The sequence below is a fragment of the Sphaeramia orbicularis genome, chromosome 7 (genome assembly GCF_902148855.1).
Source record: "Sphaeramia orbicularis chromosome 7, fSphaOr1.1, whole genome shotgun sequence".
Taxonomy (NCBI): domain Eukaryota; kingdom Metazoa; phylum Chordata; class Actinopteri; order Kurtiformes; family Apogonidae; genus Sphaeramia; species Sphaeramia orbicularis.
Window position 1 is genome coordinate 6,849,591 of NC_043963.1, and position 14,297 is coordinate 6,863,887.

The 14,297-nt window shown below is 38.7% G+C and overlaps 1 protein-coding gene and 1 long non-coding RNA gene across 2 annotated transcripts; both read left to right on the forward strand.

The window, feature by feature from the left end:
- The first annotated feature begins 2,521 nt into the window (after window positions 1-2,521).
- On the forward strand, window positions 2,522-7,266 carry LOC115422035 (uncharacterized). Its single transcript, XM_030138077.1, has 5 exons — window positions 2,522-2,645; window positions 2,745-2,902; window positions 4,364-4,562; window positions 4,789-4,885; window positions 6,820-7,266. The coding sequence occupies exons 1-5, from the start codon at window positions 2,533-2,535 to the stop codon at window positions 7,264-7,266; spliced, it is 1,014 nt and encodes a 337-aa protein (XP_029993937.1). The 5' UTR covers window positions 2,522-2,532.
- A 1,452-nt stretch (window positions 7,267-8,718) lies between these two features.
- LOC115422010 (uncharacterized) lies at window positions 8,719-11,578 on the forward strand. The gene is made up of 3 exons (XR_003935778.1): window positions 8,719-8,796; window positions 9,832-10,052; window positions 11,539-11,578. It is a non-coding gene; the product is annotated as an uncharacterized LOC115422010 (long non-coding RNA).
- Window positions 11,579-14,297: the final 2,719 nt, after the last annotated feature.

The window sequence follows — 14,297 nt, forward strand, 5'->3', positions numbered from 1 at the left end:
AAATATGAGTCCTTTAAATTATTCATGACATACGCTGGGCTCACACTGTTAGCCCATTTAAGTGCTTGTTGTTTGTATGGTGTTCTGTTGTCAAGGCAGTTGGTTTTGTTGATTGCATAGCTGATGTATAGAATGTATATATAGGTACAAGAATCGTGTATGGTTACCATGACAACACAGATAGAACTATGGCTGACCCCTGGCCTTAAGGGGCCATTTTAAAATGGTTAAAATGCTTTAACCAAGTAACACACACACAGGGCTGTGCAATTAATCGAAATTCAATTACGATTTCGATTATTACACGCAACGATTACAAAAATTATGTAATCGAGAAAAAACGATTATTAATTTTGAGTTGTTTAATTCACGCGCACTCAAGCTCCCATGAGCTGCTCTGCCCCGCCCCCCTCTAAGCTACTGCTGCCAGCTAGCCGGCAGGTCCACCCCAAAAGGAAAGTTGTACCTAGCGGTCTGGAAAAATAGTAGGAGAATCACAGCAGAGGTGCTTGGTAAACAAAAAAGGCAAGTCAAATTCAATTGTATGGAATCACTTTGGGTTTGATGAAGAGCAAAAACCCATCACGTGCAAAAAGTGTTTCGTAGTTGTGTCCGCACCGACCGGTAACACAGCAAACCTGTTTAACCACCGCGACCTTTATCATAATCTTATGAAAAACTAAAACACAAAAACAACTTCGTCCACAATGCAATCTTCAGTCTCCGAATCTCTTTACGCTGCAACTCCCGTATTAACCTAACTGAAACCTCACGGCACGCCACTGAATTTACTGTTTCATACTACACTGAACATACTTGAATTTATAATTTGCACTTTACGTGAGTTTTTTTTTTTTATTGTTCCAGTTCTATGGCAAGTCTAGAGCAGTTTAATTCCAGTGCACTATTTGTTTACAAAAGGAAACATACTTGAATTTACAGTATACTTATTTGCATTCAAAGATTTTTTTGTTTCGTACAAAAGTGAACATACTTTGTTTTAATGGTTAAAAGCTTTATTTATATTTAAAGATTATATCTTACATTGTTTTGCAGGAAAAAAATAAACAACTTTAAGGTTAACAAATAATCGTTTTTAATAATCGTGATTTCAATTATTGCTAAAATAATCGTGATTATTTTTTTTTCTATAATCGAGCAGCCCTACAAACACATTCAGTGTAATCTCTCCAGTTTTAATATTTCCATGTTATCTTATTTCTTAAAGGACAGTACATTTATTGAAATGGAAAAATATACATCAAACCAATAATAACCAAACCAGCTTCTTCCCTCTGCTGTCAAACTCTTGAACTCTAAGTAACACCAACACCAAATACACTGCATTATCACTGCATCCACCTGCTGATTAGACTGTTAATCACTTGCACTATCTGCACAGAACCGTAACCGGTACGATTATAGTCTTATTCCACCCACTGGTTTTGTCCACACTGTATATTTTATATTTTGAACTTCATCTTACTTGTTTATTCTCTTACTTCTTTATTTATTTTATTTTGTTTTTTACTTTATGCTTCTTGCTTACTCCATGTCCTATGTACGCACCAAAGCACTGAAGCAATTTCCTAGTAATATGAACCCTGTTTACTTACACGGCAATAAACACGATTTTGATTCTGATTCTAATGGCCTTGTAAAAAGTTTGCATGTTGTGTACTTTTTGTCCAGTAGATGGCTTAGTAGAGCAAATGAAGCTTTGCCCATGGTGAACCAATTCAATGAAAAGCTTCCCTTAAGGTTCTTGAAAGTACGGAAGAGGATTAGGGCCACTGGAAAAAAGAAATTTAGATTAAGATCCAATATATATATTTTTATTATTATTATTCTGAGGAAAAAAGTCAGAATTCTGAGACAACAAGCAGAATTCTGAGATTAAAATCAGAATTTTGAGAAAAAGGTCAGAATTCAGACTTTTTTTCTCAGAATTCTGACCTTAATCTCAGAACAAAAAAAATGAAAACAGTCAGAATTTTGCCTTTTTTTTTTTTTTTTTTTTTTTCAGAATTCTGACTTTTTTCGCAGAATAATAATTTAAAAAATATATTGGGCCTTAATTTTTATTTTTCCCAGTGGCCCTAATCCTCTTCTCTCTACAAGGTTAGTTGATGAAACCTTTAAAGAAACTCAGCCTTTATAGAGTCTAACAAGACAACATTTCAATTTTATGTTTGTTTATTCTGTTGTTTCTAGAATGAAGTTTTTATCATCATTATTTTACATGTTCTCTTGTTTATATCCCAAATAAGGCCTTCAGTTCAATATATTCCAAGATTAAATAAAAATAAATATTATGGTCCTGTAGGGTCCACATGACCTTATTCTTTAGAATCTTTATAGATCCTTTAGGGCCTGAGTTAGATTCTTCAGGTTGTGACCCAAAACAGATGTTATGCAAACAGGAAAAAAGCATCTGACATGAAAATAGTTACCTGTCATGGGTATTTCAGCTCTGGCAGAGATTTCCCATCATGTCCTGAGGGGTCCGACGTCCGCAGGTGTACAGCCAGCATGGACGCTGTGGCGTTTAACACCTACACAGAGTTCTTCACCCACACTCACTCCATCTGTCACTTCCTGCAGTCTGAGGCCTGGCAGAGCCGAGCAGAGAACACCATGCACAGGTGAGTACTCCATGCACAGGTCGATACAGGTAAAAGTATGGACAGGTAATAGCATAGATGGGTAATGAGAGGTTCCACAGGTGTGTGTTTGTGTCTCAGGCTGACAGAGAGTTCAGCGGGTGTAGCAGAGCAGCTGCAGTCCACCAGGCAGATGGCAGAGGACCTGATAGAAGCCCAAAGTGCGGCCTTACAGGCACAACAGGAGATCCTGGACAACGGAGAGGAGCTGAGAGTCACCCTGAGAGACTCAACCCAGGGTAAACAAAACAGCACAGCCTGAGAGATGAAACTCTGGGTAATATAAGAAAAAAAACATACCACCTGAAAGGCTGTACCTGTGTAAAGGATTATTAGAGCCTGGGGATGGGAATCATTAAGAATTTAATGATTCTGATTTCATTATCGATTTTGCTTATCGATCCAATTCCTTATCGATTCTCACTGGGTGAGGGAATAAAAGAGTACAAACGGGCGTGTTTTCTTTAACTGTCTTCTATATTTCCATCTGCACAGGAAATATACCATAGACAGTATGTACAAATAATAACAGTTGATGCTGGGCCCGGTTCGGGGGCGGGTCGGCGTGCAGTGAAAGTGAAACTAAAGACACTTTACTAATTCCTCTATTGCCGCATGTTCACTATGTTGAACCAGTTCGACTCGGCTCGGCTTGTCTCCCGTTGTTGTGCACCTCATTTCCTTTCCCCTACCTTCGGAAACTTGTATTTGGGTACGACGTTTGTTGCCCACACTGGAACTGGGCCCAGCGTTCACTCTGCCGGTACATTCACAAGCGTCGCTAAGTAGCGTTTCAAATACGTTACATTCCTGTAAATGAATCACATGCTGTGGACGAATGTTTGAGCAGATTGGAGGGATTCCACCCTTTAGAAGACATGGAAGCTTTGACAGTGTTCCAGTGGACCTGGTGTGGTCTGTTTAGACCGTTTGCCTCAGTGCCATGTTGGCTACATTCTGACCAAAACAATGCAGCGTACGTGTGATGTCATCGCGCATGTAGGTGGAATCAATAAGCAGAATTGTTAAGCAGGCAAACGATTCCAAGGAATCGAGCTACTGGGATCCGGTTCTCAAAAAGATCCGGTTCTCGATTCCCATCCCTACTAGAGCCTGAGAGACATGACCCAGGGGAAATGAAAGCGATAATTTTTAAAGACTGTATTCATACAAGTTTTATTTTAAAGGTAGGGTAGGAGATCCTGGAAAAAATGGTTTGAGCAAGCTACATTTTGAAAATACACAATTTAAAAGTCCAAACCCCTTTCTTCAGGACCCCCCCCCCCCAGAGTACCGGATTGTACTCACAGAGGGGTGAGGGACAAATGACAGTTGAGTTTGACAGACATATCACAATTTAATCATTTTGATGCACTGGTTAAAATGATTGGATGGTGGTTTTTCAGTCCTGTCCATTCCACAGGTGACTAATTTTTTTTTAATTTTTGTGTTAGAGCATTAAATAAGTTGGTGCAACCTGGGTGTGAAGGGGATTTTAAGCAATATAGTAAAAAAAATGCCCTAGGAAAACATCTCCTACCCTACCTTTAATTCTGTAGATTCAGATTCTGTTCATCCGTTCCAGTTCTTTATCAGTTCCCTACATAGAATCTACTTGAAGTTCCTGATGTGACCCCTGTTATCTTTGTTTTATTTGAACATTTAACAGTTTCACCCTATCTCTCCATGCCTTTCTGTAGGCCTTAGGTCTATTTTCTTGGAGCTCAGCAGTGTCTCCAGGGAGCAGCAGGTGGCGCTGTCTGAGCTCTTCAACAGAGTGTCCTTCCTGCAGAGCTTCCTGATGGTGGAGGCTCACAGTATGAGCTCCTGTCTGTACAACGCAGCTGCACTCTGCGCCTCCTTCCTCCTCACCTCCACACAGCGCTCCTCTAGAGCCAGGTATCTGCTCCTCCTCCTCACCTTCATGAACATCCTTTTGGGTCGCTCAGGATAAACGCAATACATGGTAAAGCTGTTTTATCTGGACTAAAGGTGCCGTAACCTTTGACCTTTCCAATATGGCTGCAGCAGTGACTTTTTTTAACTTTTAACCTTTAACTCCTCCTCTCTGGTGGTGGCGCTGTAGCTGATTGGATGACTGTTCTGTCGGTCTGTCTGTGTGCAGGTTGATGCTGTTGGGTCTGGTCTGCTTAAACTTCTACTTAGAGAGGAAGATCTACCAGTTTGTGTTGAGCTCTGATCATCCTGAACACCAACACATGGTGAGGGTTTTTACCTGGAAACACCGTCTTTTTTCTTCAGCTTTATTGAAAATATATATTAGTATATATTTTATTATATATAGGTGTACAAAACAGGGAAATTTTGAACAAACATCAAGATGTCACAAGGAAAAAACATCCAAACAAATAGATTAAAATAATGCAAAGACTTAGAGACACAAAGGAGAACAGACAAATAATAATAATAAAAACTTAAAATATAAAGATCTAACAAATAAATAAATACATCAGAGTAGGTTCAGTCTGTTTTAAAGAATTCTTTATAAATTGTCAGTGTTTGTGCTTTTCTTGTTTAAGATAAATTCCATTGATTTAATATATTTTTCAAATTCAATCAGAAAGACTTTAAAATGTGGGCGTGTTTTGGCATATTTACCTGGAAACACCTTCATCACACATCGTCATCAGAACCAGCTGATGATGAATAAATCACCTGCCCTTTGAAGGATATTGTACAGGATAAAAACACACAATACTCACATTTAGTCACAGGTCATCCACATACCTGACCCCTAACACAGTAATGTAAACGGTCACTCCTGAACCACTTGCGTCATTCACAAAATTCAAATGGCATCAGAAAGCAGACATTCTGAGGTTTCCAACGCTGTATAAGGATTTATGGTAGAGGCATTGACTGTGGGGGAGAGGTGGAAGTGAGCAGAGCATAAAGTAGCAGACCGGAGCAGGGCAGACAATAACGGGTTAATGGGAGACACTTTTAGCTGCATTTTCAGTTCATTTCACATATTTATTTCCAACCTGCTACCACAGTATAACACTTAACAGATGACGACTTGACAGACTGCTAAACACATGGTTTTGAAAAGGGAATGGAAGAAGCATTGCTTTTAGAATTCCAACCTCTCATACCATGCAACCCATCTCACTATACCATTACAGAACAATACAGAACATTACAAAACAGTACAGTTATGAAAAAAGGTAAACGACACGCACATCCAAAAAATAGGAGGTGTGCAGGATCCCAAAAATTAACCATGAAAAAATAAAGGAAGGTCCGCACAACCTGTGAGCTACACATTCTCACAGGACAGGAACACAAAGACAGCTGTGTGTTAACGACCTAGTGTGTTTTGGCGTGTTTTTATGATTAAAAAACACATTTTGTTCTATAACACACTGTTTGTTTGTTTTTTAATACAAGTTTTTATTTGGTTTACAATGCAAGATTTACATATTTACCTCCGCCAAGGAGGTTATGTTTTTGCCAGGGTTTGTTTGTTTGTTTGTTTGTTTGTCTGTCCGTTAGTGTGCAACATAACTCAAAAAGTTATGGACAGATTTGGATGAAATTTTCAGGGTTTGTTGGAAATGGGATAAGGAAGAAATGATTAAATTTTGGTGGTGATCGGGGGTGGGGGGGCCCACGGGGGGGGCCACTGATCAGCCTTGGCGGAGGTCTGCGCTCTCCGAGTGCTTCTAGTTTATAAATTGATAGTTTTGTTTTTTATAAAACAATATAAAAAACAAACAAACAAACAAAGAGAACAATCGAGTAGCAATTGAACAATGGGCGTCAAGTATGTTCTTTTTAAGTATTTATAAAGTCTATCCACGGTCTCCAGCATTCCTTGAATTTGTCATGGTCCAGTCTTAGTGTAAAGGTGAGTTCTTCCATTTGAGCGATTTCTTTAACAAGGTCCAATATAACACACTGTTTTAAGCATTTACTGCATATAATAATGATAATTAATGGCCAGATATTAAAAATGAAGTTCTTCCTGAAAAAATATGCAAAAGAATTGGCAAAAAAGAGAGATTTTCTGACACTTTTATTGCAAAAACAACATAAAGAAATCAATAATGGTGGTCTTAAAAGGGTTATATTGAAGAAAACAACATTTGTCTTTGTTGTGTGTGTGTGTGTGTGTGTGTGTGTGTATGTGCAGGAGCTGGTCAGTGTGTATGTGAGTGTGTTGCGACAAGTCATGGTGTTTATAGGAGTGTGTGTTCTGCTACGAGCGTGTGTTCGGTACCAAGACCCGGTCCAGGAGGTTCTACAGCAGCTCAGAGAAACCCAGAACAGCCTGCAGGAGGCGCTGCAGCACGCAGGTGAGTTCTGCCTGATCCACATGGACCAGTACCTGACCCACGTGGACCGGTACCTGATTCAGATGGACCAGTGCCTGATTCAGATGGACCAGTACCTGACTCAGATGGACCAGTGCCTGACTCAGATGGACCGGTACCTGACCCACATGGACCGGTACCTGATTCAGATGGACCAGTGCCTGACTCAGATGGACCAGTGCCTGACTCAGATGGACCAGTACCTGATCCACATGGACCAGTACCTGATTCAGATAGACCAGTACCCATCTCACATCTCTGATTAGATCATCTGAACTGTAATATTTTAACATCTCTGGACACTATTTAATTCAGTTCATTTCTGCTGTATCCGTGGAAACACTCCTCATGATCTCATCCTGTGGCTGTGATGGTTTTATATATAAAAAATATATATCCATAAGTCTGTAGTTATTTAAAGATCATGCACAAATGGTTTCCAGAAAAATATGTTAAAATAGTTAATTTTTGAGGTTTTTCTGCATTTTGATGTGGATAAAAAAAAAGATAATACATCGATCAAACAATCTCGTCACTAATGTGGTAAAATGTAAAAATTGTGTACAAATAGAACAGATTTGTTGAAATGCAGCATCTAGTGGATGATGGAGGAACTGCAGCGTCTGATTGGTTCATTCTTTGTCTGTAGAGAATTTAGGAGAGACACAGAAGAACATGGAAGGACATCAGCGGAACATGAAGGTGAGCAGATACAGAAGATCTACTCAGCAGTCTGTCATTAAACCTTTTATTGTAAAATCTGCATTTCTTGTGTTTTTGAAGATGATGTTTCTGAGGTTCTGAGTTTCACGATTTTTGAGTCTTCCGATGAAGTTCTTGAGGAGGATTTAGAGGATTCTTATGAGGGTTTTGAGGATTCTTGAATCTCATGAAGAGGTTTTACAGCATTATGATGATGTTCTTTAGCATCCTGAGGTGGTTTTGGGGGGACTCAGGTGAGGTTTAGGAGTCTTGATGAGGTTTATGGGTCTTGTGCCAATGTTCTGGAAGATATGGACTGATTGGGCTCTGTAGGATACTGACAGTCATTGGGGAGATTTTAAAACCTGCTAAGATTGTGGGGGATTTTGATGAGGTTCCTCTTGTGGTTTTAGACCTTTCTGATGAGGTTCTTGAGCCTTCTAGTGAGGTTGTAGAAGATTCTACTGAGGTTTTGAAAAATGGTGAGGTTCTAAAGGAGGTTTTGGAGGATTCTTATGAGGGTTTTGAGAATTCTTGAATCTCATGAAGAGGTTTTACAGCTTCGTGATGCGGTTCTTTAGCCTCCTGAGGTGGTTTTGGGGGGATTCAGATGAGGTTTAGGAGTCTTTTAATGAGGTTTACAAGGTCTTCTGCTAAGGTTCTGGAAGATTTGAACCAGGCTCCTGACTGGGTTCTGTAGGATTCTGACAAAGTTATTGGGAAGGTTTTAAATCCTTCTAAGTTTGTGGAGGATTTAGATGAGGTTCCTCTTGAGGTTTTAGACCTTTCTGATAAGGTTCTTGAGCCTTCTGGTGAGGTTGTAGAAGATTATACCGAGGTTTAGAAGAATGATGAGGTTCTAAAGGAGGTTTTGGAGGATTCAGATGAGATTCTTCATGAAGTTTTAGAGCCTTCCACTCATGTTTTAGAGGATTCAGATGAGACTCTGAAGGTCTTGAGGGCATTTCAGGGGGTTTTAATATGGTCCTTGTTCATGTTTGTATGTTTACCTGTTCAGGAGTCAAGGAGGAGGAGACGAGTGGAGGAGGATTCAACCATTGACTGTTCTGACGTGTTGGACCTCTCACACATCGGTTAGTACCTCTATGGAGAGATTATGAAGATACTTGTTTCTTTATTCATCAATCAAAAAGAATGGCTTTACAATTAAAAAGAGATTTGAGAGCAAAAGACAGTAAGTGGCAATAAAAAAAAAGATCATTTTGCTCATACATCAGTCCTCTTTGCTTGTGAGCTAAAAACTTTTGCTTGCGACTTCAAAAGTTTTGCTTGCGAATTAAAACTGAACTTAATGGGCGGGGCCTACGCTGCTGGATGAGAGAAGAGTTTCTATTGGTGGGTTTGACCTGGCTCCAGTGCCGGTGTTCTGTCGAGTTGAGCTGCTCCGTCGAAGTAAGCTACCAGTAGCTTATATCGACAGCGACGTCTATCGATTGACGCTACCCCGTCAAAACATGCTACCTTACATTTCGACACGCCTATTTGAAAATGAAATAATGCTTTGATTGTCGAAAAACACCATTATTTACTTATTCATCTGAATATGGGTAGAGGAAGCTCATTTCGACAGGCTTATAACTTCTATTAAATAAAGCTCCTACTATAGAAACACCATTATTTATGTTATTATCATCTCACTTTCTACATCTATCCTTCGTGCACATGTAATTGTTTACAGGAATTGTTAACATAGATTTAGTCAGTTAAATGATAGGCTACCATTATTGGCGTCCGTTGAACTAACTTAAACAATAATCTAAACGCCACTAACACCCACCTGACCCACATACTTAATGCTATATCATACAATGAGAACTTCCTTACGCTATTATCATCTCGTGTCAATATTCTACGTCTATCTTTCGTGCACATAATTGCTTCCATGCTTACTGCTCAAAAGGCACTATTAAAGAAATATACATACAAAATATGACTCACTTCTGCCTGGGGGAGCACAAATCGATGGGCATTTAAACTGTGAAAACGCTTAGGGGCATGCGCATGCTCAGTAGCACTAGGTAGCTGAACTCGACAGGTAGGGTGTTTCGACAGGATACCGGCTCTAGCTTCCGTGTTAAACTCACTTCTCCCTCGTGTTTGTCTTGCAGGTTGGAGCACCGACAGCCTCCTCAGCAGTACAGTGAACGCCTCATCAGCCGATACCACCCTGGTGCCCGACACTACCCACAATGCCACTGTGCAGAGTCCCAGTCCTCAGAAACCCCCCGCCAGTCCAGGTAGACGTCCTCGGCGATCGTCTTCCTCCCGCTGCGTCTCCTCCTCATCCTCGTCTCCGCTGGTCTACAGTATCCTGGTGGAGGACAAACAGGTATGAGTGGAAACCAGCTGATGTGTTCACGGGTTCACATGATGAGATCTGACACGGAATGAAATGATCTGTACCCAAACCTCTGAATACATTTTTACTGTATTTTCTATATTTTGATCAGTCTCTTAAAGTCAGTTATAAGTCATCGGACCAGGTTTAAAAAGCTGTTTAGGAAGTGGAGGCATTTTTTTACCCATTGTCCAACATGTCCAACATATGAAGACAATGTCCTACGTTTAGGTTTGAAAACAGTTCAGGCAAATTATACTTAAGTTTACATCCAAATGTTAGAAAAAAACATTGAAGAAAATTGTGTTGACCTGTGTTTTCTATTTGTTTTTTGTTTCTCTTTTTTCATTTTGTTGGTTTGTTCATTTCGCTGCTCAGTTTGTTTACTTTTCGTCATTATTGGCTTAATTTTTTTCATTTTTTTTCATTGTCTTCCTTGGTTTGGTGATTTTGTTGGTACTTTGGTAAATTTTTTCTTAATTTTGTTTGCGTCTGGTTAATTTTTCTTCATTTGGTTGCTACTTCGGTCCATTTTTCTTCATTTTGTCTCAACTTTGCTTCATTTTTGTTTCTTTGTTTATTCATCTTTCTTAATTTTGTTGCATCTTTGGTTAATTTTTCTTCATTTTGTTACTTCTGTTGTTTTTTTCTTCATTTTGTTGCTTAGTTTTTCATTTTTCTTCAATTTGTTGCCCCGGTCCATTTTTCTTCATTTTGTCTCATCTTTGGTTCATTATTGTTTCTTAGTTTATTCATCTCTCTTAATTTTGTTGTGTCTTTGGTAAATTTTTCTTCATTTTGTTGCTTAGTTTTTAAATTTTTCTTGAGTTTGTTGCCTCTTTGGTCCATTTTTCTTCATTTTGTCTCATCGTTGGTTCATTTTTGTTTCTTAGTTTATTCAGCTTTCTTAATTTTGTTCCATCTTTGGTTCATTTTTTTTTTCATTTTATTGCTTCTTTGGTTAATTTTTGTTCATTTTATTGCTTCTTTGGTTCATTTTTCTTCAATTTTTTTACTTATTTTATTCATCATCTTGCTTATTTTGTTCACTTTGTTGCTCATATTGTCAATTTTCTTGCCCATTTTATTGCTTGTGTTTATTCATTTAGTTTATTTTGCTGCTTAATCAATTCTGTTTGGTCGTTTTTACTTGTTTTCATTTTGTTGCTGTATTATTCTTTTTTTTTTTTTTTTTCATTTTGTTTGTTTTTTCCCTGAATTTTGTTGCATTGTTTTTTTGTTGTGCTATCTTTCACAACATCGAATCTTATCCTGTACATGTTTTTTTTATATTTTAACGTGTATATAACATCTGATATGAACAACATCAATAATTAGACCCTGTGACTGTCTTGAGATTGCAAGATTACAACCATCTTCTTCAGAGACCAGATGCTGACAGGTTTCGGACCAGTAGACATGACCTCTGACCTCTGCTTTCTCCTCCCTGCATCTTCATCATTGCCTTCATCATCAGCCTCGTTACAGCCTGAGGAGCCGACGATCAGAGACTCCACGAAAAACCAACTCTCACTGAAGGAAACAGAGCTTTTGACACCGAAACCCTTTTATTCATATTTTCTAAATGTCAATAAAGATTAATTTTACATTTTAAGAAACAGAAACTTGTCACATAAGAAACCAGTGTTCTGCTGCCTCCTGCTGGACACAGGCAGCATTCCAGCCTGAATCCAATATTTTCACAGGAGACAGGATTTTTAATGAAAAAAATACCATTGGAAACTACACAGAAGCTGATATTTGACTCTTTAATCTCACTCTTATTTTTGTTTGATTATATTGACACATCACTTTCAGTAAGAATCAGTTCAAGTCACTTAGAATAATCCAAATTTTAATCAATTAGATTTTTAGTCAGTGTCCATTGGCTGTTAAAATTTAGAATAGAACAGGTCTTTATTGTTATTGTTACAGGAACAATGAAAATCCATTTAGCAGCTCTGTCACTGTTTAGCAGCAAACATTGAAACTACAAAAAGACTGAAAAATATCACACAAAACACTGAGAAATATTGGCAATATACAAAACAACAGAGCTAAAATATTAGATATGCAAATACTACTAAAATATACAAAAGCTAACTCTGTACTACAGATTAGAAATATGTACAAATTCTATCCAGATAAGCAAGCATGACAACAGAAAATTAAATTATTCAGCTATTATTTATACAGATGGATTTTCTAACTAGACAAACAAGTAACATTAAGAGAAATATTTCTAGATCCACCTCCATTAATATGGTTTTGAGATAAAATTCACTGATACTTGTCATATACGTGTACAAATAACCCATTAAATTATGGAAATATTTACATTTACAAACTATCCAAACAAAAAAGATTTGAATCAACCTAGAAAAAAAAGGAAATTTCTTAAGAAAAATAAGTGCAATTTTAGATATTGTGCCTCAACTTATCATTTATACATGTATATTACATATCAGATCTACAAAGGCACAAAACATTTAGTAACAGGCAGAATATTGTTAAAAATGCACTTTATTTTCTTTAGACATTTCAGGTTGGTATTTGTTCAGGTTACTCACATTCTATTGTTCAAGGATAGTTTATGTCAGTATTTTAATAATTTAGTATAAAATAAGTTATTTTTTTGCTTTAAAACAAATAGAAAAATTTTGGAGTTGTCATTATTTATAGGCATAATGTAGTATTTTTTTCCACATTAAACCAATTAGTAAATTAGGAGTAATTATTTCTAGCTTATACCATTATTTTACTTTAGGTCCCATTGGTCAGTATGTGGAACCTGAACTAAAACTAGTTCAACACCTTTGATTGTTAATAACTTCCAGTGTAATTTTTGCACTTTGCTAAGTCACCTGTGGGCCGGATTGGACCCTTTGGCGGACTGATTTTGGCCCACTGGCCACATGTTTGACAACCATTTTCTAAAACATTTATAGAGAATCAGAATCAGTTTTATTCTTTGTCCCAAACAATACAGACCGACAGGCAGATCTGCACAAAAAAACAAACAAAAACCCCAATAATTAGGTCAGTTGTAATAAATTCACATATTTGCAGTGCCCTAAAAAACTAAAAACTGACTGATTGATTGACTGTTTTCATAGTAAAACCAGAGCATAGTGGAGCCCCCTGGTGGAGGAGAAAAGTTTAGAAAGTTTAATTTTACACTGTTGGTTTTAACTAAGAAAATCCAGGAGGAGGAGCTTGTGTCTGAGGAGGGGAAAAAGTGCTGGAATTTCTCTCAGCAGTTTTCCTTTTGCTTCAAATTTCAGCCTCAGAAAACCAAAAAAGCAGAGAAAATGAGAAACAGACCGCAGAGAGAGAGAGGGAGGGAGGAAGAGGAGGTGGGTGTCGGGGGGGGTTGTGGGGGGGCTGGTCTGGGATCAGATGTCTGGACGGAGGAGGAGTTGTGCTGTTGGTCTGCAGCTCAGATCAGATTTTCACACAAAAGCCTGGAGCTGCCGAGCAGAGAGCGACCACCCCGCCGTCCGTCTGGAAGTCTGGACGTCTGTCTGGAGGTCTTCAGACAATCCCACCCTGGAGTAGAGGACGGAGGTGGAGGAGCAGCAGGACGGCGGCGAGCTGGAGGAGCGCTGAGTCTGCACTTTGTGGATTTAAGAAAGAGAAGGAGCTGGGACCCCGGTTCTGTGATCAGGGGTCAGTTTGAGCCGCCTGGAAACCTGAGACCAAACAGGTTTTTATTCTGAAACCTTTCCCAGCCGTTGGAATAGACATGGAGAGGAGACGCTTCAAAGTTTTCTTAAAGTGACACAAGGAGGAGGAGGAGAGGATGGGAGAGAGAGGGGGAGGATGAAGGAGGTCCGTCCTCACCTCCACATGGCTTCAACCGGAGACAAAAGCAGCAGATTCACATTCAGATACAAACGCGGCATCTGCTGGTTTTAACGTCTTTAATGTGAAGGATCTGAACTGAAAGAAACTAAGTCAACAAACTCAGCGAGTCGCCTCCTTTTCCAACGTTTCCTTCACTGTCATTTTTCACTTTCACTCTTGAGGGTTTTCTCACATTCCTCGGCTGTGGGAGAAAGTTTCCCACCAAAAAATCTGAATTTACGGGGTTGATGTACGAGCTGGATTTGTGACGAGACCAAAACACTGGAGCAGATTGTAATCTAGAGTGAAAAATGAAGCCTTCAGTGACCAAAGACTGAACCTTTTAGGAGGCAGGAAACGTCCAAAACCTGGGAGATAAACTGAAAAACT